The sequence below is a fragment of the Vipera ursinii genome (assembly GCF_947247035.1).
Source record: "Vipera ursinii genome assembly, chromosome: 2".
Classification (NCBI taxonomy): domain Eukaryota; kingdom Metazoa; phylum Chordata; class Lepidosauria; order Squamata; family Viperidae; genus Vipera; species Vipera ursinii.
Genome location: NC_139513.1, coordinates 19,092,042 through 19,113,214, shown reverse-complemented (window position 1 = coordinate 19,113,214; position 21,173 = coordinate 19,092,042). Strand labels below are relative to the sequence as shown.

Sequence of the window (21,173 nt, the reverse complement as noted above, 5' to 3'; positions counted from 1 at the left end):
CTTCATCCCTCATCATTGTTGACTGATACCACCTAAGGAAGGAGAACAATTATAATACAGTGTCCCCAGTTTCAATTCTTCTGGGTGTTCCAAAAAATATTATGATTGATGGTGTGAAAAGCAGCTGAGAAACCTAGCAAGACAAGGAAAGCTGCATTCCCAACATTCAAGTCTCAACAAAGGTCATTCACCAGAACAGCCAGTTCTGACTCTGTCTCACAGCTGGCTCTAAGCTGGATCCAGATAATCAAGTTTCATCCAGGATTTTTTACAACTGGAGTCCCAATACTTTCTCCAAGATTTTTCATAATAATGAATGGACATTGTCTAACACTGTGGGGTTGAGAGATAGCCTCTTCCAAAGAAAGTTTACCATAGCTGCAGGTATCTATTACCTCCCAACGACAAAAGGCATTACCCATTTTTATTATTTATATTTCAGTCTTCTTACCATTCCTCTCCCTTATTTCTCAAGTCCATTCCCTCACTTCCACCTTAGCCACCAAAAGGTGCCAGGAAGGTTGATGGTTAAGCTCATTGGTGATGGAAATTAAATGGTTCACATCTTTAGAGTCAACAAAATTGAGCCAGTCCCTAATTGTTTTGCAAATTGTTAGCCCAGTTATCTCCTTGGCTACCATCAACATACAAAAGTGATTTTATTAGCAAAAATGTCTTGCACCTTTTTCTAAAGGAAGATCAATCAATCATAATAGACCTGGAAGATTTCATTTCATTTCATTTATTATATTTGTATACCGCCCTTCTCCCGAAGGACTCAGGGCGGTGAACAGGGCACATAAAAAATACAGAATACAAAAATTAAAAAAGAATTAAATAAGAGCCTGAGCTAAAAACAGTAGAATAATATAAAAATCCCCAATAAAAACCCCAGCACATCCTCCATCAGGCCAGGCCGGCTTGCTCAAATAGATAGGTCTTCAGACCGCATCGGAAGGAGCGAAGGTCAGGTGCAATCCGGAGCTCAACCGGCAGCTGATTCCATAAAGCCGGGGTGCCCACAGAGAAGGCCCTCCCCCTGGGGGCCACTAGCCGACATTCTCTGACCGGTGGCACCCTGAGGAGGCCCTCTCTGTGGGAACGCACAGGACGGAGGGAAGTTGACGCCGGCAGCAGGTGACCTTGGAGGTTTTCTAGTCCAGCCCCCTGCTCAAGCAGGAGACCCTATACCATTCCAGACAAATGGCTGTCCAGTCTCTTCTTAAAAAACCTCCAGTGGTGAAGCATCCACAACTTCTGGAGGCAAGCTGTTCCACTGGTTAATTGTCCTGACCATTAGGAAGTTTCTCCTTAATTCCAAGTTGCTTCTCTCCTTGATTAATTTCCATCCGTTGCTTCTTGTCTTGCCAACACTACCCTAGTAGAGCACAAGTTATTAAAACAAGGCTTATAGATGGCATTTCATTGATGCAATGAGGACAGTGCAGTACTGAAATGTTGTTGTCTTTATGTCATGAACCCAAGTAAGGACTCATACATGTGTTCCGTTATATTCATTTTCTACCAAAAAATATTTTTATTTATATGTTGGGTTTACCAACTTCAAGCACACAATATACCCATCCTCTGCGTATCAAGTTCAAACAACACAATTATGATTTTTCTAGTCACTGGAAATAACCATCCTTACAATAATATAAACAAAAAAGTAACAAAAATACTGTGACATCTATATCCTCTGTGCCACCGGTGTCAAACCTGCCAGGTCATGTGATGTGTCACAACGTATCGCAACTTTTTTTTGCTGAGGGCGCAGCCTCTGTATGATGCAACCGGCTCACAGGCTATGACACCCCTGCTCTATGCTACACTTAAATCATTTTTTTCTACCACTTCATCTTCTGGAGCTCCTTGGTAAGTTTGATCCGAGATTAGGAAGATATTACAAAGATGTCCATAATTGCTTCCATATTCCAGAAAGTAAGTACATTTCTGGAACAAGTGGGAACTTCCCAGCCACTATTCAATTTCCAAGTGCCTGGAATGCTAATTTGAGGAATATGTTAACAATTGGAAATCTGCCACAGGAAGCTGGTTGTTTTAGCAAAGGCACTGAAGAAGAAAAACTAAATGTGTTGCATTCCAATGACTTCTACCACTAATAATGGCCATTGCTTAGCTGGAAACTTCCAAATGCCTGGGAGGTAAATCAAAGGAATAATAAAGAAGTAAAACAGAGGGAGTCCTCGACTTACAACAGTTTATTTAGTGATCATTCAAAGTTATAACCACACTGAAAAAAGGAACTTATGACCCTTTTTCGCACAACTGTTCCAGCATCCCCATGGTCACACGATCAAAAATTGGATGCCTGAGCAAGTGATTCATATTTCTGTTGCATTGTCCCGAGAACATGTTTGCACCCTTCTGCCAAGCAAAGTCAACTGGGAAGCCCAATTCACTTAACAATGGTATTGCTAAGTTAACAACTGTAGTGCTTCACTGAACAACTGTGGCAAGAAAGATCATAAAATGGGGCAAAATTTACATCACAAATATCTTGCTTAGTGACAGACAAATTTGGGTTCAATATGTGGTCGTAAGTCAAGGACTACCTGAACTGCTTTGCAAGCAAATTCAAAGCAGGGAATGTTTTTAAACATCGGTTTGGGTAGTTGCAGGACTTTTGAAAACCTAATAACCGTTACTTGGGTTGAAACTTAACATGGTGAATGCTCCAACACTGGAAGTTTTTAAGAAGAGACTGGACAGCCATTTGTCTGAAATGGTATAGGGTTTCCTGCCTTAGCAGGGGGTTGGACTAGATGACCTCCAAGGTCCCTTCCAACTTATTATTATTATTATTATTAAGAAAACCAAGATCATGACATCCGGCTCTCTCAATTCCTGGCAAATAGATGGGGAAGAAATGGAGGTAGTGACAGATTTTATTTTCCTGGGCTCCAAGATCATCGCAGACAGGGACTGTAGTCAAGAAATTCAAAGACGCTTGCTCCTCGGGTGGAAAGCCATGGCAAATCTAGACAGCACACTAAAAAGCAGAGAAATCACCCTGTCAACAAAAGTGCATATAGTCAAGGCTATGGTCTTCCCATAGTTGCAATGTATGTCTGTGAAAGTTGGACCATAAGAAAGGCTGAGCGCCAAAGAATTGAGGCCTTTGAACTCTGGTGCTGGAGAAGACTCCTGCAAGTCCCTTGGACTGCAAGGCGATCAAACCTAGAGGAGATCAACCCTGACTGCTCTTTAGAAGGCCAAATCCTGAAGATGAAACTCAAATACTTTGGCCACCTAATGAGAAGGAAGGACTCACTGGAGAAGAGCCTAATGCTGGGAAAGGTTGAGGGCAAGAGAAGAAGGGGACGACAGAGAATGAGGTGGCTGGATGGAGTCACTGAAGCAGTAGGCGTGAGCTTAAATGGACTCCAGAAGATGGTAGAGGACAGGAAGGCCTGGAGGAACGTTGTCCATGGGGTTGGACCATCAAAATTCAGATGCTTGGCAACTGGCTCATATTTATGACGGTTGCAGTGTCCTAGGGTTGCAGTGTCCTAGGCATGAGCTTAAATGGACTCAGAAGATGGTAGAGGACAGGAAGGCCTGGAGGAACGTTGTCCATGGGGTTGGACCATCAAAATTCAGATGCTTGGCAACTGGCTCATATTTATGACGGTTGCAGTGTCCTAGGGTTGCAGTGTCCTAGGCATGAGCTTAAATGGACTCCAGAAGATGGTAGAGGACAGGAAGGCCTGGAGGAACATTGTCCATGGGGTCACGATGGGTCGGACACGACTTCGCAGCTAACAAAGGACGGTTAAGCAGTTCAATATCTATCAATGGGGAGGCGGTTGTTCAGATGAGAAAAAGGACATTTCTTGCAGCCCGACAAGCACTGGAGCTGGAAGGGTGGAGAGCTTTTTCGGGCTGATTTCAGAGGCTACGCGTGCACGCTGCCATCCCAAAGAAGGACTGGCTTTCCAAAAGACGGAATAGCCGGAAAACTCCCGGCTCTTTCCAGCTCATTTTCCCCTTTGGAAACCTTATACTTTTTCTTTAAATAGCGGGGCAGGAGGGAGCGGCGGGGAGGGGGGAGAGAAGAGGGACGCCGCCATCGCTACAAAAGCGGTTGCCAAGGAGGGAGGGATTAGTTGCCAAGGCGATTTGGAGGAGCCCGAAGAATGGTACCCCCCCCTGCCCGTTCTTCTCGAGGCGCGGGTTTATGACGTCACCGGCCTTAAAGGGGAAGAGGGTGGGCATTTAAAGGATCCACGGGTGGATTCTCCCACAATGCAATGAAGTTCTTTCGGCTGCTTCCCTCCTTCTTTTCATTGACCCTTTTCTGAGTTGTGTTGTTTTTTTTTGCCCCCCCCCCTCTTCTTCTCTCTTTTTCTATCCGGCTGACAAATATTAGTCCCTCGTTTCTGGCCCTTTAACGAGGCTCCTTTAATTCCTTTCTCTGGGCTTGCCTTCTTTTGGGGCGATTTGGGGCCGTCCCCTCTCTTCCAAGAGAGGGGGAACCGCGATCCAGGTGAGGGGGTGGGGGAAAGGAGAGGTTGGGGAAGGGGGGGGTCGGGGGTCGGTACCCGGGAAATGGGGTGGGGGGAAAGGTCTCTCGTTCTTTGCAAGGAAGCGAAATTGGTTTCTTTGCAAGGAAGAAAGGAGCGTGCAAAGGGAAAAGAAGGGAGAGAGAGAGAGAGAGAGAGGCGGGGAGCAGTAGCGAAGCGGGTGTTGTTTGTGCGCAACTGCATGCGAGAGATCCCGGGCTTGCAAACGTGCAAACCGTGGGGAAGGACGTGCAAACTCTTCTCGCACGCCCGCGCGAAAAAAAAGGAAAGGTTTCAGGTTAGGCTTTGGGCTGCAAGAGAGAAGGGAAAAGATTCCCGCCTTTTTCAGTCTCTCTAGAAAGCGGCGCTTTTTTGCAATCGAGGAAACGCTTCCGATCTTGGTCCAGCGCGTTGGGAGGTCACCAGGTTGGGAAAGCCGAGGAGTAACGCGGCAGACTTCCACGTGTGCGTGTGTGCGCCCTTTCCCACGGCACTCCCTTTGGTGGAATTAATGCCACACCTCCCCAGCCATCGCACGTAAAGTTAAGTTGATCACGCTTTTTTTTCCTCGCAAGCGCTACTCTCCGCTTGCAACTTCTGTGCAGCGGGATAGTTCGAGCTGGAGTTTATGCACGCGTTAAGATGCTGGTGTGTTGGAAACCCGTGTCCGTTGGCCGATGCCTGAAACGTGGACTCTTTAAAAATACAGACACCTTATTAGGTGAAAGATGAGCAGGACGTAGAAAAACACTTTTGAGAAACGAGCTGAGCAAACAGGCCTACATGCATGCTTCCCTTTTTCCCCCTGTATGGACAGTATTCATCCTGCAGAAAATGCATAGAAGTTGAAAATGATTTAATGGTATAATAATCAACAAATGCAATGTAGGCATTGATTATTTTGCAAGGGAAGCCCAGATCTAGAGATGATATTGCAAGCCCTGAGCTAAAGAGCGGAATATTATTCCATTAATTTCATTAACCTCCCAAGCCAAAAATTTAATCTTGATGTGTTGTGTGAACTAGGATGGAAACTTCTGTTTGAGGTCACAATAACTCTTAGCTTTGGGGAACAAAAATGTGCTTAATCTGTTTGACTTCCCCCCCCCTCCCATATTCCTGCAGTACCTGATTGATAAAGCAGTCTGAAGATTGAGGTATCTTTGAAGCTTAAGGAAATGCTGGGTTCATACATCATACTAAACTAGGGTTGCTGGTGTTTGGACTGCAGAGCAACAGATGGCAGCAGAGACCAACTTTATTTGCCAGGCTTCTTTGCAGCTGTCTTGTGGTGGTTTGGAGTTTTGCAATACAGATAGGTCAACTGTAGATTTAGAAATTTAGAACATTTCTGTAGTAGTTTGTAAAACTGTGGTTTTTAGCTTAGTAAGTGGTGTGAAACAAGCGAACTTACATCAGAGATATGTTTCAATTTCAGTCGCAATTTAGGGAACAGATACTTATTATCTGCTCTTTAAAAAAAGGAGTAAAAGGTTTAGGATGGATATATATCTCATGCCAAGCTATGAAACCTTAGGTTATAAGCCACAAAGGCTGGTTTCAAAACAATATGCCTAGCTAAAGCCAAACAAACCATCCTCTGACATAACACTGCAAACTCAGCCAATATTGTGCATTTTGTTCTTCATTTAGTTTCCATAATTTCAACTAGAGGGTGATTAGTTGGGTAGGACTTGCATGCTTGGTTCATAAAACTTACTAATCTCAAATGGTATAGGGTTTCCTGTCTGAGCAGGGGGTTGGACTAGATGACTTCCAAGGTCCCTTCATAATAATAATAATAATAATAATAATAATAATAATAATAATAATAATAATAATAATAATAATAATAATAATAATAATAATGGATAAGTCAGATTTTGCACCTTGTGTGAAGCCTTGGTGGTATAGCGGGGAGGAGGGGTAGCACTTTTGTCTAAAGTGATATTATTTAAAGTCTTAAACCCTGTGTCATCTTCATCTCTTTTTTTTTTCCCAGTGTCTGTTTTCTTTGACCCTGACCCTCAGCCTCTTCTATTCTTCCTCCCTCCTGTGGAAGTTAGCACTCCTTTCCACCTCGCAAGAGCCAAAATGGCATCTGGCGTGGAGCTCCTTCGCTTTCAGCTACCTGGCCACGAGGCGGCCACCTTGCGCAACATGAACCAGCTACGCTTTGAGGAGCGTTTTTGTGATGTCACTATCGTGGCGGACAGCCTCAAGTTCCGCGGCCACAAAGTCATCCTGGCGGCCTGCTCCCCATTCCTGAGAGATCAGTTCCTGCTCAACCCTTCTTCCGAGCTCCAAGTTTCCCTCATGCACAGCGCCAAGATTGTAGCCGACCTGCTTCTCTCTTGCTACACTGGAGCACTGGAGTTTGCCGTCAGGGACATTGTGAACTATCTGACCGCTGCCAGCTACCTCCAGATGGAGCACGTGGTGGAGAAATGTCGTAATGCCCTGTCCCAGTTCATTGAACCCAAGATCAACCTCAAGGAAGAAACGGCCAAATTTGGAGGCTACCGGAAATTCAAGTCTTCCAGTGTTGTGGGTTGCTCTACCTCATCTAATAAAGTGCACTCACGCAAAAGGTTTGCTGAAGAATTGCTCAGTCTTGCAATTACTTGTACAAAACAGTTATTAGCCTCTTCAGGTGCCCCCTTCCCCACGAGTTTTGAGTTCCTTCCTAAAAGAAAAAAAATCATCCATGGAAAGAACCAACTTTTTTTTGGTGGGGGGAATTCCCTGCTTGGTCACTTAGAAGCGTTACTGACCAGAGGTGACCAATGCAAGCTATCTAAAATTGTTATTAGTGGTAATTTCTTTAACTGTGTACTATAAGGAATATATTGGGTAAGCAAGGTAAAAGCACCAAAGCAATAATAGCTTTCTGTTTCAGTCATGCCTATCCTGCGTAATTAATTTGATTAAAAGAGCCTTGATTATAGAGCCTTGGTGGAGCAGTGGGCTAATGCCTCCTGAAGTAACACCAGCTGCCTGCAATTAGTGCAGGTTCGCATCCCACCAGGCTCAAGGTTGACTCAGCCTTCCATCCTTCCGAGGTAGGTAAAATGAGGACCCAGATTGTTGGGGGCAATTAAGCTGACTTTGTAATAATGCCGCTTGGGGGTGTGTGTGTGAAAGCCCTAATAAGCAGGCATATACATAGAATGAAAGCTACTGCTAAGCTTGTAAGCCGCCCTGAATCTTCGGAGAAGGGCGGGATATAAATGGAATTAAAATAAAAAATAAAATAAAAGAAAGATGTTTATTTTACATGCTCAGGTAAAGGTTCCCCCGCACATGCGTGCTAGTCGTTTCTGACTCTAGGGGCTGGTGCTCATCTCCGTTTCAAAGCCGAAGAGCCAGCGCTTGTCCGGCATGACTAGATGCCAAAGGCGCACCTTCCCACCGTGGCAGTCCCTATTTTTCTACTTGCATTTTTACGTGCTTTCGAATTGCTAGGTTGGCAGAAGCTGGGACGAGTAACAGGCGCTCACTCTGTTACGCGGCACTCGGGATTCCGACCCGCCAAACTGCCGACCTTCTGATCGACAAGCGTCCTAACCCACTGAGCCACCGCGTCCCTTTACATGCTCAGAGTTGCATAAATATTCAGTAAAGCTCGGGAGTTCCCAAGATTTAATCAGAATAACAAGAGTTGGAAGGGACTTTGGAGGTCTTCTAGTCCAACCCCCTGCAGAAGCAGGAGACCCTATAGCTTTCCAGACAAAAGATTGTCCAGTCTCCTCTTAAAAAACCTCTAGTGATGGGAGCGCCCACAATTTCTGAAGGCAAGCCATTCCACGGGTTTATTGTTCTCGCTGTCGGGAAATTTCTCCTTAGTTCTAGGTTGCTTCTCTCCTTGATTAGTTTCCATCACAACAAATTGTAATATGTTCCCCCCCCCAGCCACGTGTCCACATTTTGGGCACTCAGCAAGCAGTCTGCATTTACCACTGTTTGCAGCGTCCCATAGTCAGTGGAAAAGTTCTGTCCGAAAGGAAATTGAGAGGGGAAAAAATGCATTTGCTTAAACTCTGAAGGTAAAGAGCATGCAAAAGAATTTAGTCAGGAAGTGGTGTTTCTTAAGGGCACATGCATCGCTTAGATAGCAACACCCCAATGCACTTGTGTGCTCTTGACACATACACAATCTATGTGTGTGCTTAGGCACCCTCTGTAGAGTTTAGCAATATCTAGTTACCGGTTTCTACATTTAAGCTCAGTTGTCAACTAGAGACTGGCAGATTGAAGGCAGTGGCTAGATTGCATAAATAAGCAAGCAAATGTGGAAAAACTCAACATTTGGGGAGCCTTTCTTTTAAGTAGAATTTGATGAAGAGAGTTAATGGCTTTAAGGGAGAATAGTTTAGGGTCCAGTGTACTTTCTGACTTGGACCTCAGCACACCGTTCAGTAGCCAAGTGACTTTTAGCTCAAACCTGGCTGACTTTCCCTCAATTTATATTTATATAGGAGCAAATAGTCCCCAGGGCCAAATAGCAGTGAAAAGTTGTATATTGCTTTGAAAGGACCTACTATCTCAGGTTCCTTGCCATCTTCTAGTTCTGGTTGATGCTACATCTTACTTTTTTGATGAACTATTCCATGCGTGTCTGCCTCTTTCATCAACTTTCATGAAAAGCAAAAGCAGTATATGAATGTTGATTCAAATCTTCCTTTGGGGATGTATTGTCAAGGAGTAACCTCAAACTAGATAAGAAGGTCTGTGGTTTAGTGGAAGGTTGCACGTTCAGTTCTCCCACTTGGCTATACTGATGGATAGAGCTAATTAGACTTGAGAGTATTGGCTTGCAATAATGAACCAATCGTCTGATTCCTTGTAAGACAGTGGCATTACCCATGCCTCATACTTACTTTCTAATGTTCTAAATGTATTCTTATGGTTGATAGGTCCATTCAGCGGCCCGTTAAGCTGGAATTCCCACTGGAAGAAGAGTTGGAGATGAAAGCAGAAGAAGAAGAGGAGGAACAGGAGGAGGATTTTGGGTATGAAGATTCTGTCTCTGATATCTGCATTGTGAAGATTGAATCGGCCATGGAAGTAGCCCAGCGGCAGAAGAAGCAACAGCAGCAGATGGGCACCAGCTGGAGCAAAGACGAATCACCCCAGCAAAGTTGGAACAAAGAAAGTTCACCACAGCAAGCTTGGGACAAAGAATTATCTCCTCCACCAGGGTGGAACAAAGCTGAATCTGGAGACCAGGAAGAACCTCAAGTCAACTCCACAGTGGCAGAAGCCATTGAGTCTTCTCCAGAATCTACACCAGAGAAACCTCAGCACGGTGTGGTAAAGGCCTCCTATAGCCTCTCTGAGGATGATGTAGGTAAAGGCCTCCTGATCATCCCTGGAGGAGGCTACTTGGAGGAGACCAGCGAGGCAGCAGCTGTTGCTGCTGAGTGCCAGAGCAGCAGCGGTGGGATGGGGCTGGTTCTCGCAGGACTGAGTGGTCGTCCCTTCTCCACCTTTCCCGTGGTCGGGAGAGGTGGCAATTCAGGAACCCTTGGGGGAGGTAGTGGGATCTCAAGAATCATCTGTTGCACCAAGTGCGAGGAGGTCTTCCAGGGGGTGGAGAAGCTGGTCTTCCACATGCGGGCCCATCACTTCATTTTCATGTGCCCTCGGTGTGGCAAGCAGTTCAACCACAGCAGCAACCTCAACCGGCATATGAATGTTCATCGTGGGGTGAAATCCCACTCCTGCACCATCTGCGGGAAGTGCTTCACCCAGAAGTCCACACTGCATGATCACATGAACCTCCACAGTGGCGAGAGGCCCTACCGCTGCTCTTACTGCGACGTGCGCTTTGCCCACAAGCCCGCCATTCGCCGCCACCTCAAGGAACAGCACGGCAAGACCACGGCAGAGAACGTCATGGAGGCCAGCGTGACCGAAATCAACGTCCTCATACGTTGAAGGAGGAAGTCGGGTAGCGGTGGGAAGTGGAAAGGGGGATTCCTGAGCTCTGAGGGAGGGACGTGGGCTGTAGGGATTAGATGTAGGGGTAACGAGCCAGGATCCCCGAGTTTTGTGGGATAGGATTAGTACTAGTGTGGTAGAGGGTGGAAGCCCTGGATTCTTTGGACGGGTGTGGGAAGGGCCTAGTGGATTAGCAGAGTAGACTGTACCTGAAGCTCCTGGATAGTCTGGGAAATGAAAGGGATCTAATTAGTTCAAACAGAAGGTGGTAGGAGATGGGATTCCTGGGATCTATCCTCATCCAACACCCCAGAAGATAAGCTCAGGCTCCAAAAAGCTCTTGATAGACTTATGGGCCCTATCCAACAACGTGAAGTTTATTGTGGAAAAGAGCTTGGTTTTACACCTGGCAGGAAAAACCAAAGGTACAAGTACAGATTAGGCAGAGTCTGGCTCAAAATCAGTAACTCTGAGAGGGACCTTGGAGTCCTAGTGGACGATCACTTAAACGTGAACCAGCAGTATGCGGCGGCAGCCAAAAAAAAGCTGATACAATCCTTGGTTGCATAAACAGAGACATAGAATCAAAATCATGTGAAATATTAGTACTGCTTTATAAAGCCTTAGTAAGACCACACCTGGAATGCTGCATCCAGTTTTGGTCACCACATTACAAAAAAGATGTTGCAACTTTGGAAAAAAGTGCAGAGATGATTAAAGGCCTGGAGACTAAAACATATGTAGAGCAGTTGCAGGATCTGGGTTTGGTTACTCTAGAGAAAAGAAGGACTGGGGGGGAACATGTTTGCAGTATTTGAGAGAGGCTGCCACAAAGAGGAGGGGGTAAAGTTTATTTTCCAGAGCACCAGAAGGCAAGACAAGAAACAATGGATGGTAACTAATCAAGCGAGAGAAACAACCTGCAGTCAAGCAGAAACTCTAACAGTGAGGACAGTTAACCACTGGAACAGCTTGCCTTCAGATGTGGGTGCTTCATCACTGGGAGGATTTAAGTAGAGATTGGACAGTTACTTGTCTGAAATGGTATAGGCCAGGCGTAGGCAACCTTGGCTTTTTTATGACTCGTGGACTTCAACTCCCAGAATTCCTGAGCCAGCCATGCTGAGGGGAAAGGGAGGTTTCCATGCTGGCTCAGGAATTCTGGGAATTGAAGTCCAGGAGTCATAAAAGTGCCAAGGTTGCCTACCCCTGGTATAGGCCCAGGGGCTCCTGCTTAAAGCAGGGGGCTAGACTAGAAGACCTCCAATTTTCCCTTCCAGCTCTATTGTGATTGAAATCCCTCACAGGACCCTTATGGCCCTTTATTTAAAAAAAATGGCTACCTCTTTTACAGCCCAACTCTATCCAGAGTTTGTTCATATGTTTTATGGCAGTGGGCAGGGCTGCCTTCCAAGTAGGTAGGGTAGGATTGTGGCTATGGGTTGTTAGAAGAGGGGAATGTCACTTGAGATACCTCCTCCTTCCCTAATGAGATGGATGACACCTGGCACTATCTCAGCCAAAGAAACGGGGAAAAAATCCCTTAAGCAGTATGGCATAGAGGAGATTGCTCTCCATCAGTGTTAAGATACAGTTGGTACATGCTGCCAGCCTTCTGTGGCCTTGGACCTTCTCTCTGATCTTCTTGTCACCAGCCACAAGAACAGCTCAACAAAGACCGCACAGATGAGGCTTTAGGACATCTGAAGCCTTTGAGAACTTGAAAACGGAAAGTTGACAGCCACCTAAACCTCACCGGCGACACTTATTGGCTGAGACACATTGTTTGGGCAAAGAAAGTCTCTACTATGACGTTCGATGGGAACAGCCGCTTAATGCAATTTTATCCAGGTATTTAAAAAGGCAATAATTCTACAGGAAATGGCAGAGGAGCGAGGGATCTGCTGGAGGAAGTAGCAGGCCCAGTTCTTCTCGGCTCCTCCTCCACCATTGTATTGCAGAAATACAGACTTCATCCTCCTGAGACATCTTGGTAAGAGCATCAGCCAACGTGAAGTTCTTCAACCACGTACGTGGCTGTGAATATAAGCTTAAAGAGTATGGTAGTCAAGATGGAGACCTGGCCTTTGAAGGCTTTGTTGGCCCTTTTTGCTGACCAACAGGCAAAACAAAGAAGCTCTTTGGTAACTTGCTGTTGTCATATAATTTGGCTTTTCTTTACAGGCCATTGGTTTATGAGCATGGTGGAGAATGTAGAGCATTGTCTTAGAAAAACGACAAGCACGGTATTTTTTTTATTTAAAAGAATCAGTAACGGTATGAAAACACCAAAAAAACATACAGATATTGGGCTTACTGCTATTCACACATTACAAAATGCTATTTAATAAAATAGTGACCATATAGCATGATAGAAAATGAAGTTCTTAACGGTCTAGAAAACTCAAAGCAAATTTGATCAGATTGTTTAAAGATGTTCTTCTTTGTCGAGAACTAATTCAGATGTTGCTAAAGAATAAGGCCTTGCAAATTGATCTTGATCCCTGGTGATTTCAGGATCATACCGGTGACCTTTTTTTCTTGGCAACAGTGTGAAACTTGCTTCTTGTTGCCTTCTTTCAGGTTGTTTCTTTCCCCTCCCCAATCCCCCCAAAATCCTATAGTTCTGGAATTTTTCTAGTGGTCTCATCCAAGTACTAAGCTGGCTTTGCTTTCTAAAACCAGCTGACGTCTCTTTTTTTAGAGCAGGGAAATTAAAACATCCTCAGCTGTAGATTTGGTATAGATTTATCCTTCCAGTGTTGCATAATAATTATTTGGCTACTTTTCCATTCATGAAATTGCCATAAATAAGCTTCTATTTGCATATTGTGCTAAGCAGGAGTTATTGACCAAACACAGCTCTCTTAAGCCTGAACAATCCCTACAATTTGTGACTCTTGACAGAAAGTTTCGGAAGCATCCTTACAGAAATGGTGAATACTTCGTGCTTAAAAGTAATCAACATGCCAATCTTTGAAAAGCTGGATTTTGCAATCGGTAGAGATGGGGAAAGTGGATGAAACAGGGCTGTAGGATAAGAAATGTATAAAATCTTAAGTTGTTTGTTGGAAAGCAAATTATAGCTCTTTTGGATGCTGCCCATGCATTTTCAAAAATCTGTCAATTATCCTGAGGGCTAGGGGGAAAAAAAAGTTTAAAACAACCCAACTGGGAATTGAAATGTTATGGATTGCTGTATTGTGTATTCAGGGTTGAAAAGGGCAATACCTACATTGAATCACATGCTGGAATGGCTGCCACAAGTGGCAGTGGGGAATTTTTCTCCTTAAGATGACAAAAGACTTTGATCCCATGGACCCTAACTAGCTTCCCCCATTTTATTTTGTTCTTAAAAAAAATAAATAAAACTGACCATGATACTGGTGCTCTTGCTCTTGGCTGGATTTCATTGGGGAAGGGAACAAAGATTTCAGCTGCTGTTGCTAGACATCCTTTAGACTCCTAAATTTTAAGAGAATTGATTTGGCGGATCTGTTGGACTTCAGTTTGCAGAATCACCCATTCCAACATGAACCACGGTTTGTCAAGTGAAGTCCAACTAAATCTGCCAAGCCAAAGCCAGATCAACTTCAGAAAGGCTTATTGCCCAGTTGTTTAGGAAATGAAGGGTCCTATGCGCCCCCTTGCCACCTACCACAGGTGCTTGCTTACAGGTGGGCCTTTTTGCAATGGAAGCAGTCTTGTGAATTCGGCATCCCAAATATTGGCCTGCCAGCAAGTGTTAAAATAAAGGGTCTGGGGTTATTGAGTAGATTCCCCCCACCCTTGGAGTGTACCACAGATATAAAGAAAGCAAACTGGCAAATGAATTCATTGATGATATTACCTAGTAGGGTAATGAGACGTCTGCAACCAAACAGCCAAACTCAGAATACCATAAACAAGGATCCCACAAATCTGATTCTGTTCCTCCTGGATCTTTTTTCCTCTGCCTTTTGCCCCTATTTTTTTTAATAACTTCTTTATCTTCGGTGCCGGAGTCTCGCGGCAGAGCAGCCACTCCAAATATACTGTGACACTTTTCAAACCCCGTGTAAGCTTTTTACGTTTGCATGAAGCAGTGGTATTTATCAGAGTAAACATATAGGGAACGGTTGATGGAATTGGGTATGTGTAGTTTAACGAAGAGAAGAGTGAGGGGTGACATGATAGCAGTGTTCCAATATCTCAGGGGCTGCCACAAAGAAGAGGGAGCCAAGCTATTCTCCAAAGCGCCTGAAAGCAGGACAAGAAGCAACGGATGGAAACTAGTCAAGGAGAGAAGCAACCTAGAACTAAGGAGAAACTTCCTGACAGTTAGAACAATTAACCAGTGGAACAACCTGCCTCCAGAAGTGGTGAATGCTCCAACACTGGAGGTTTTTAAGAAGAGACTGGACAGCCATTTGTCTGAAATGGTATAAGGTTTCCTGCCTGAGCAGGGGGTTGGACTAGATGACCTCCAAGGTCCCTTCCAACTTATTATTATTAAATGCATGCGAGCCGCCACGGCCCCATTAAGGATATGAGAAGACGAGGATCTCAAAACAAACTTGAACTCCTTTTAAGTTACATTTCGTATAGGTTGGGCTCTTAAATGCCCTAGAACAGCTCTGCCCAACACCCCCCACCACCCGGGGGGAGGGGGCTGGGGATTATGGGAATCGCGGTCTACCCCATTGAGAGCATCATCAGCTGTAGGATGAGGCCCTCCCGACTGAGTAACCTGCGATCCCCATAATCCCCAGCCCTCGTGGCTTTTGCCGGCTGGAAACCCCTAGGACAGGGAGGGATAGGCAACCTCGGCTCTTTTATGACTCGTGGACTTCAACTCCCAGAATTCCTGAGCCAGCCAAGCTGGCTCAGGAATTCTGGGAATTGAAGTCCACGAGTCATAAAAGAGCCGAGGTTGCCTACCCCCTGCCCTAGGAGGTCCAGTCCTAGCAGATCGGGGACAACCCCGGCTTGGGGAAGGAAGGCCGCTCCGATGCCGCTTCCAAAAGGGAGAAGCGGGGCATCGGGCACGCCGTGAAGAGGTCCCCGGGAATCGCCCGCCCTCCCTCGCTCTTTGTCTGAGGCGGTAAGAATGGAGGCGCTGCCCCTTTAAGCGGCTCCCTCCCCCTCTCTCCTTTCTTTGCCCCAGGAGCGTGACGTCAGCGCGGGGCCGGCTCTGCTGCTACCGCCGCGCGAGGCCATGGATGATGTCGGAGCTGGAGTTGCTCAGGTTTGGGTCGCGGAGGGAGGGTGGGGTGGGGTGGGGTGAGGTCGGACCCGGGCGGCGGTGGCGGGAATTGCACGCGACGGTCGTGCGAATCGGGCTGAGGAAGCGGCAGGCATTCCCGGCTTTTTCCCCGGCCTTGCGCGCCTCTTTTTTTCTTTTTTTTTTCCCCTGGCTCCGTCGGGCGCGCGGGGAGGGGCTGCTTGCTGCGCGCTTAGGAAATGCAAAAAAAGAGGCTGGGTTTTCACCTGGACCGCAGCTGGAAGAGAGGGCGAAGCGGGGTGGGGGGACACCGCTTGGCCGGTCAGCTTCTCTGGTGCAAAGAGGAGAAGGTGGGGTGTGTGTGGTGTGGGGTGTGTGTGAGCTCGGGATCCTATCCGGATCCACGAGGATCGCCACTTGTTGTAAGAATTGAGGAATCCGTAAGAATGGGGAATAAGAGGCACACGCGTCCTTCGAAGCTGCGCCGAGCTGGCCCCCCTTCGCCTCGTGTCGCCCGATCGCCTCTTCTCACGACCCGTGGCCACGTTTCTTCCTACCTAGCCCAACTTGCAGTCCCGGTGGCGTTTCAATCCCGCGTGCATCTTTCTCGCGTTAAGGGCCCGCCCCTCCTCTGCCCTCGACCCTCCCCTTGGCCCCAGAGGCTGCTCGCCAGTCTCTTTGTTGAAGGTTGGTTAATTCATAGAGCAGGGGTCTTCAAACTTGGCCCTTTTATGACTTGTGGACTTCAACTCCCAGGATTCCTCAGCCAGCATTGCTGGCTGAGGAATTCTGGGAGTTGAAGTCCACAAGTCAGAAAAGGGCCATGTTTGAAGACCTCTGTCATAGAGAGACCACCTTAGAATGTGACTAAAAAGTGCAGGTAGTCCTCGACTTGTGACCGCAGTTGAGCCCAACGTTTTGTGTTGCTGACTGAGAAATTGGTTAACTGAGTTTTGCCCCCATTTTACGATTTTCCTTGCCGCGTTTGAGAAGTGAATCGCTGCTTGGTAATAGGGTTAAGTGAATCTGGTTTCCCCATTGACTCTCTATGGTCAGAAGGTCGCAAAAAGGTGATCACATGACCCCAGGACACTGCAACCCTCATAAATGTGAGTCAGTTGTCAAGCTTCCAAATGTAGATCACGTGACCATGGGGGAGATATTGCAGCGGTCATAAGTGTGAAAAGTGGTCATAAGTCACTTTTTTCAGTACTGGTGTAACTTTGAATTGTCACTAAATGAATTGCTGTAAGTGGAGGACTGCCTGTATTTTACAGACGTTTTCACAGAGTTGCATTTGATGGGCGTTATTTCTGCTCAAGGCAGCATGAACTCTTGCTGATCACATTCTCGCAGCTGGTGAAATGAACGACAAAAGCTGCCTTTGGGGAAGACACTAAACAAGTGTAGACCAGCTGCATAAGGATTTCCTGGGATGATTCGATTCACGTAACAGTCATAGAATGGAGGAATTGGAAGGAATCTTAAGAGATCATTTAGTCACCCCAACCTCATGCAACATTTATGCCTTCAAGTCTGCCTTGACAGATCCCTGCAATTTTCTTGGCAAAATTTCTGAAGTGGTTTATCATTGCCTGCTTCCTTGGGGTGAAGAGAGGGATTGGCCAAAGCCACCCAGCTGGAGCCCACCACCTCTGGGAGAAACCTTTTCCATTGTTGAATAAATTTTGCCATTAGAGGCTTTTTTTTCTGATGCCTAAACAAAATCTACATCCTTGTTAATTTCAAATATGTTATTTTTGGCCCTCTCTCCTGAAAACAACCGTAATGTTCTTGTCTTTTGCATAATAATTCCTTAAGTATTTGAAGTGTGGTCACAGTCTTCTCTCTGGATTGGTATTCAGGGGAATTTGCCAGTATCCTATTGTCACATCCAAAGGGGAGAGATACTTGTTTCCCCCTAAATATGTCCAAAAGTTCATCCACTCTGGCCATTGGGTAAACATCAAATTTCGCCACTCGGATTTTCTGCCTGATATACCCACAAAAGTGTACCTCACCATTCTAATTTGGCACCAAAACAATGGGGGGAATACCAGTCACCTACAGATGGTTTTATTATGTCCATCTGGAACATTTTTTTTCTTCTACCTCACTCTGTAACCCTTCTTTTAGCCATTCAGGAATCCTGTAGGGATATTGTCTGATTGGTGGGGTTTCCCATGGGTCTATCTTTTGTTCAACTAGAAGAGCTGTGATGGTCCAGTGGTTAGAATGTAGTATTGCAGAATAACTTGGCATTCCACTGCCAGAAGTTAGATCCTGACCAGTGAGACAGAGAGAGACAGCGTATGTGTGTGTATGTACTGTATGTACAGTGTGTGTGTATCTCTGTGTGTATATGTGTGTGTATATATATTGGTGCTTGTGTGTCTATGTCTATTCATCTATCATACGTGCAAATGTATAAAAATCACAATAGAAATACAAGTTATAACTAAAAGTAAAAGATGGAGAGGGAAGGCGGGAACTGTTAGCTGCTGTTGGTCGATCAACTACTTCCAGTTTCATGCTCTCCCATTGGGGTCCCCAGCCAACTGGCAGAGCCAGGACTTCAATTCCCAGAATTCCCTGCTTTTGATAGATTCAGGCTATGGTCATCCATTATTTTCTGAAGTGGAAGCCAGAGCAGTGTTTCTCAACCTTGGCAACTTTTTAAGATACTGTCTGTGGAGATTCTCAGTCCTCCAGGTCATGGTTATCTCAAAGGTGCTTTTTTAAATGGCAACTGGACTTTGATTTTTTTTTTATCTTGAGGAAAAGATAAGATACAACTCCACTCCCAGGGTTCCCTATGATGGCTAGGCTAGGGAATCCTGGGAGTTGAAGTCCACACATCATAAAGTTGCTAAGGTTGAGAAATACTCTGCCAGAGGAACAGAAATTGGTAGGAAACATAGAACCATCCATGATTTGTAGAACATAGTTCTGTTTGTGGATCTAGAACCAGGAATAAATAAATCCAGTGAAAATCAACAGACACACACACACACACACACAAATATATATATGTACATGTACATGCACATGGATATGCATATGTTGATTTTCACTGGATTTATTTATTCCTGGTTCTAGATCCACATACACACACACACACACACACACACACACACATACACCACACGAAACTCAAATACTTTGGCCACCTAATGAGAAGGAAGGACTCACTGGAGAAGAGCCTAATGCTGGGAAAGATTGAGGGCAATAGAAGAAGGGGACGACAGAGAATGAGGTGGCTGGATGGAGTCACTGAAGCAGTAGGCGTGAGCTTAAATGGACTCCAGAAGATGGTAGAGGACAGGAAGGCCTGGAGGAACGTTGTCCATAGGGTCGCGATGGGTCGGACACGACTTTGCAACTAACAACATGTGAGCATGCTTGGTTGTGTTTCTAACATGCTAATTGTAAAGCTCAGCTAACAAGCTCTGATATGGAAATATTTAAACACACTCCAACACTATCAACAGCTCTTTGGTTGAAGTTTGCAGCTTATTGAAATATCTGGTACTTTGGATGTCCGGACTATATAAACTGTAAGCTTTTATTTAGAGTCTGTTGCAGTCAGCGGCATCTGCCATAAGCTGCCATGATGCCAAAATGAAAATTCCTACTCAGTTGTCCATACCCTTATGTGCAAAGCACAATCAAAGAAGCAAGATTCAGTTAGATTTTTTAAAAAATGAGTTTTGATGCCAAGAATTAGGGTACTCCACCCCTTCTTTATTAATGAAATTAGGTTTCCTGGAAGCTTGTGAATTTCTTTCCCAGAATGGTTGCATGATGGATTAAGAATCTGTTGGTTTCCTATCCTTTAAGAGGATTTGTGTTCAGGTGTGCTCCTCCATTTTTTTCCAGTCCTAGCCCTCTATCTCTCATTGTGATGTTATCAAGCAGCTGCTACCACCACCTCTTTGCACCCTGACATTGAATACAAACTACAGCTGTAATTTATGGAGCTGTAATTTATGGCAATAAAGTCCAGTTTGGCTAGAGCAGGGGTAGGCAACCTTGGCTCTTATGACTCATGGACTTCAACTCCCAGAATTCCTGAGCCAACATGCTGAGAAGAAAGGGAGAGGTTTCCAAGCTGAGCCATGCTGGCTCAGGAATTCTGGGAGTTGAAGTCCACGAGTCATAAAAGAGCCACTACAGGGAAGAAGGCTTGAATCTAATGCATTTCATTCCTCTGCGGGGAAATGGGTCAAAAGAATTCTAACACCTTAGCTCAGGTTGGAAAGAAATTAAGGGAGAGAAAAAAAAATCTCATATTTTTGCTGAGGGAGAAGGGGTTGCATCCGAGGGCTTATTTAGTATAGAGTGCATTGTTTTCAGTTGCTTGGGTGTGCATTGCATGCTAGGCTACAATTTAATCATGGTTTTTAAATTATGTCACAGTTTAGAATTGTGCAGAATTTTATAAGCTTAAAACAGTGGTGGCTGTTCCTATAACATTCTAAAACCAGGGGTGTCAAACTCAATTTCATTGAGGGACACATTAGCATTGCAGTTCCCCTCAGGGCCAGGTGGGTATGGCCAGGGTGGGCGTGGCCTACTTGGTGGGCATGGCTAGAGTGCGTATGGCCTACTGGGTGGGCGTGGCCAGCTCTACATCATTCCCATCAAGGGTGCCTATGGGGGCCTGGGCAGGAGTGGGACAGATCTGGGGGTCTCTGGCAGAAGGAGGGTCTCTGGGCCAGGGCCAAGGCAGTGGGGGCCGTTCCCTCACTGTTTCCAGGATGGCTTCGCGGGCCACATGAAACCACTTCGCGGGCTGGATCCGGCCCGCGGGCCTTGTGTTTGACATGTCTGTACTAAACCATGACCAGTCAAGGACACAATAGCTTAGTGAGCTTTGTGAGTTATATCTCTTAATATGTATGGAAATGTTGAATGGATGTTGGTTGATTTGTTGAGGGATTTTTAAATAGCTGAGACTCATGTCTGATTATAATTAAATCTATCACCATGCTTTCCCACAATAGTTAGATTGCATGCTTGTGATTGGAAGCAAAATATAAATAATATGGATATGCGTACAAATTAGTATTTTAAAGATAAAAGCATGTTAGTTTTGAAATAAGAGATAACGTTCTCCTTCAACCCATTTCGAAACCCTAAAAATACATCTAATATGTCAGCCCCATCAACTTGGGTGGTCTGGAGAAGTCATTAATGGCCAGGTAGAGGCTGACATTTATCTCCTCTGCAATGAACCATGGTGAAATAAACCCATGATTAGTATATCATGTACGTCCGGGCAAACATTTGCAAATTAATCTCAACTTGAGTTTTGAATTGCTGTTTCTTTTCCCACCTCAGGATGATGCCCATCAGGGGTTAGCAGGGGCTTCAGCTCCGGCGGAAGTTGAAGCAGGCGAAATAGGTAAGTTTTATGGAGGTCCAGAATTAGAAGTTGGGGAAGGCGCTGCTTTCCTCTGCAGCCCTGATTTGAACCCAGAACCCTCTTGGACCGTAAG

At 45.4% G+C, this 21,173-nt stretch overlaps 2 protein-coding genes across 3 annotated transcripts in view; both read left to right on the top strand.

The window, feature by feature from the left end:
• The first annotated feature begins 4,441 nt into the window (after positions 1–4,441).
• ZBTB12 (zinc finger and BTB domain containing 12) lies at positions 4,442–13,857 on the top strand. The gene is made up of 3 exons (XM_083357206.1): positions 4,442–4,510; positions 6,529–7,117; positions 9,443–13,857. Exons 2-3 carry the CDS (start codon positions 6,621–6,623, stop codon positions 10,464–10,466), a joined length of 1,521 nt encoding a protein of 506 aa, XP_083213332.1. The 5' UTR covers positions 4,442–4,510; positions 6,529–6,620; the 3' UTR covers positions 10,467–13,857.
• Positions 13,858–15,528: 1,671 nt separating this feature from the next.
• The window catches only part of EHMT2 (euchromatic histone lysine methyltransferase 2), a 48,232-nt gene continuing 42,587 nt past the window's right edge, over positions 15,529–21,173 (top strand). For both annotated transcript variants that reach the window (XR_014491605.1, XM_083355633.1), the window contains exons 1-2: positions 15,529–15,696; positions 21,016–21,079. Coding sequence is in view for 1 of the 2 variants with exons in the window: in XM_083355633.1 (XP_083211759.1) it covers positions 15,667–15,696; positions 21,016–21,079 (94 nt within the window). In the remaining variant the exon portion in view is untranslated. The remainder of the gene's footprint in view (positions 15,697–21,015; positions 21,080–21,173) is intronic.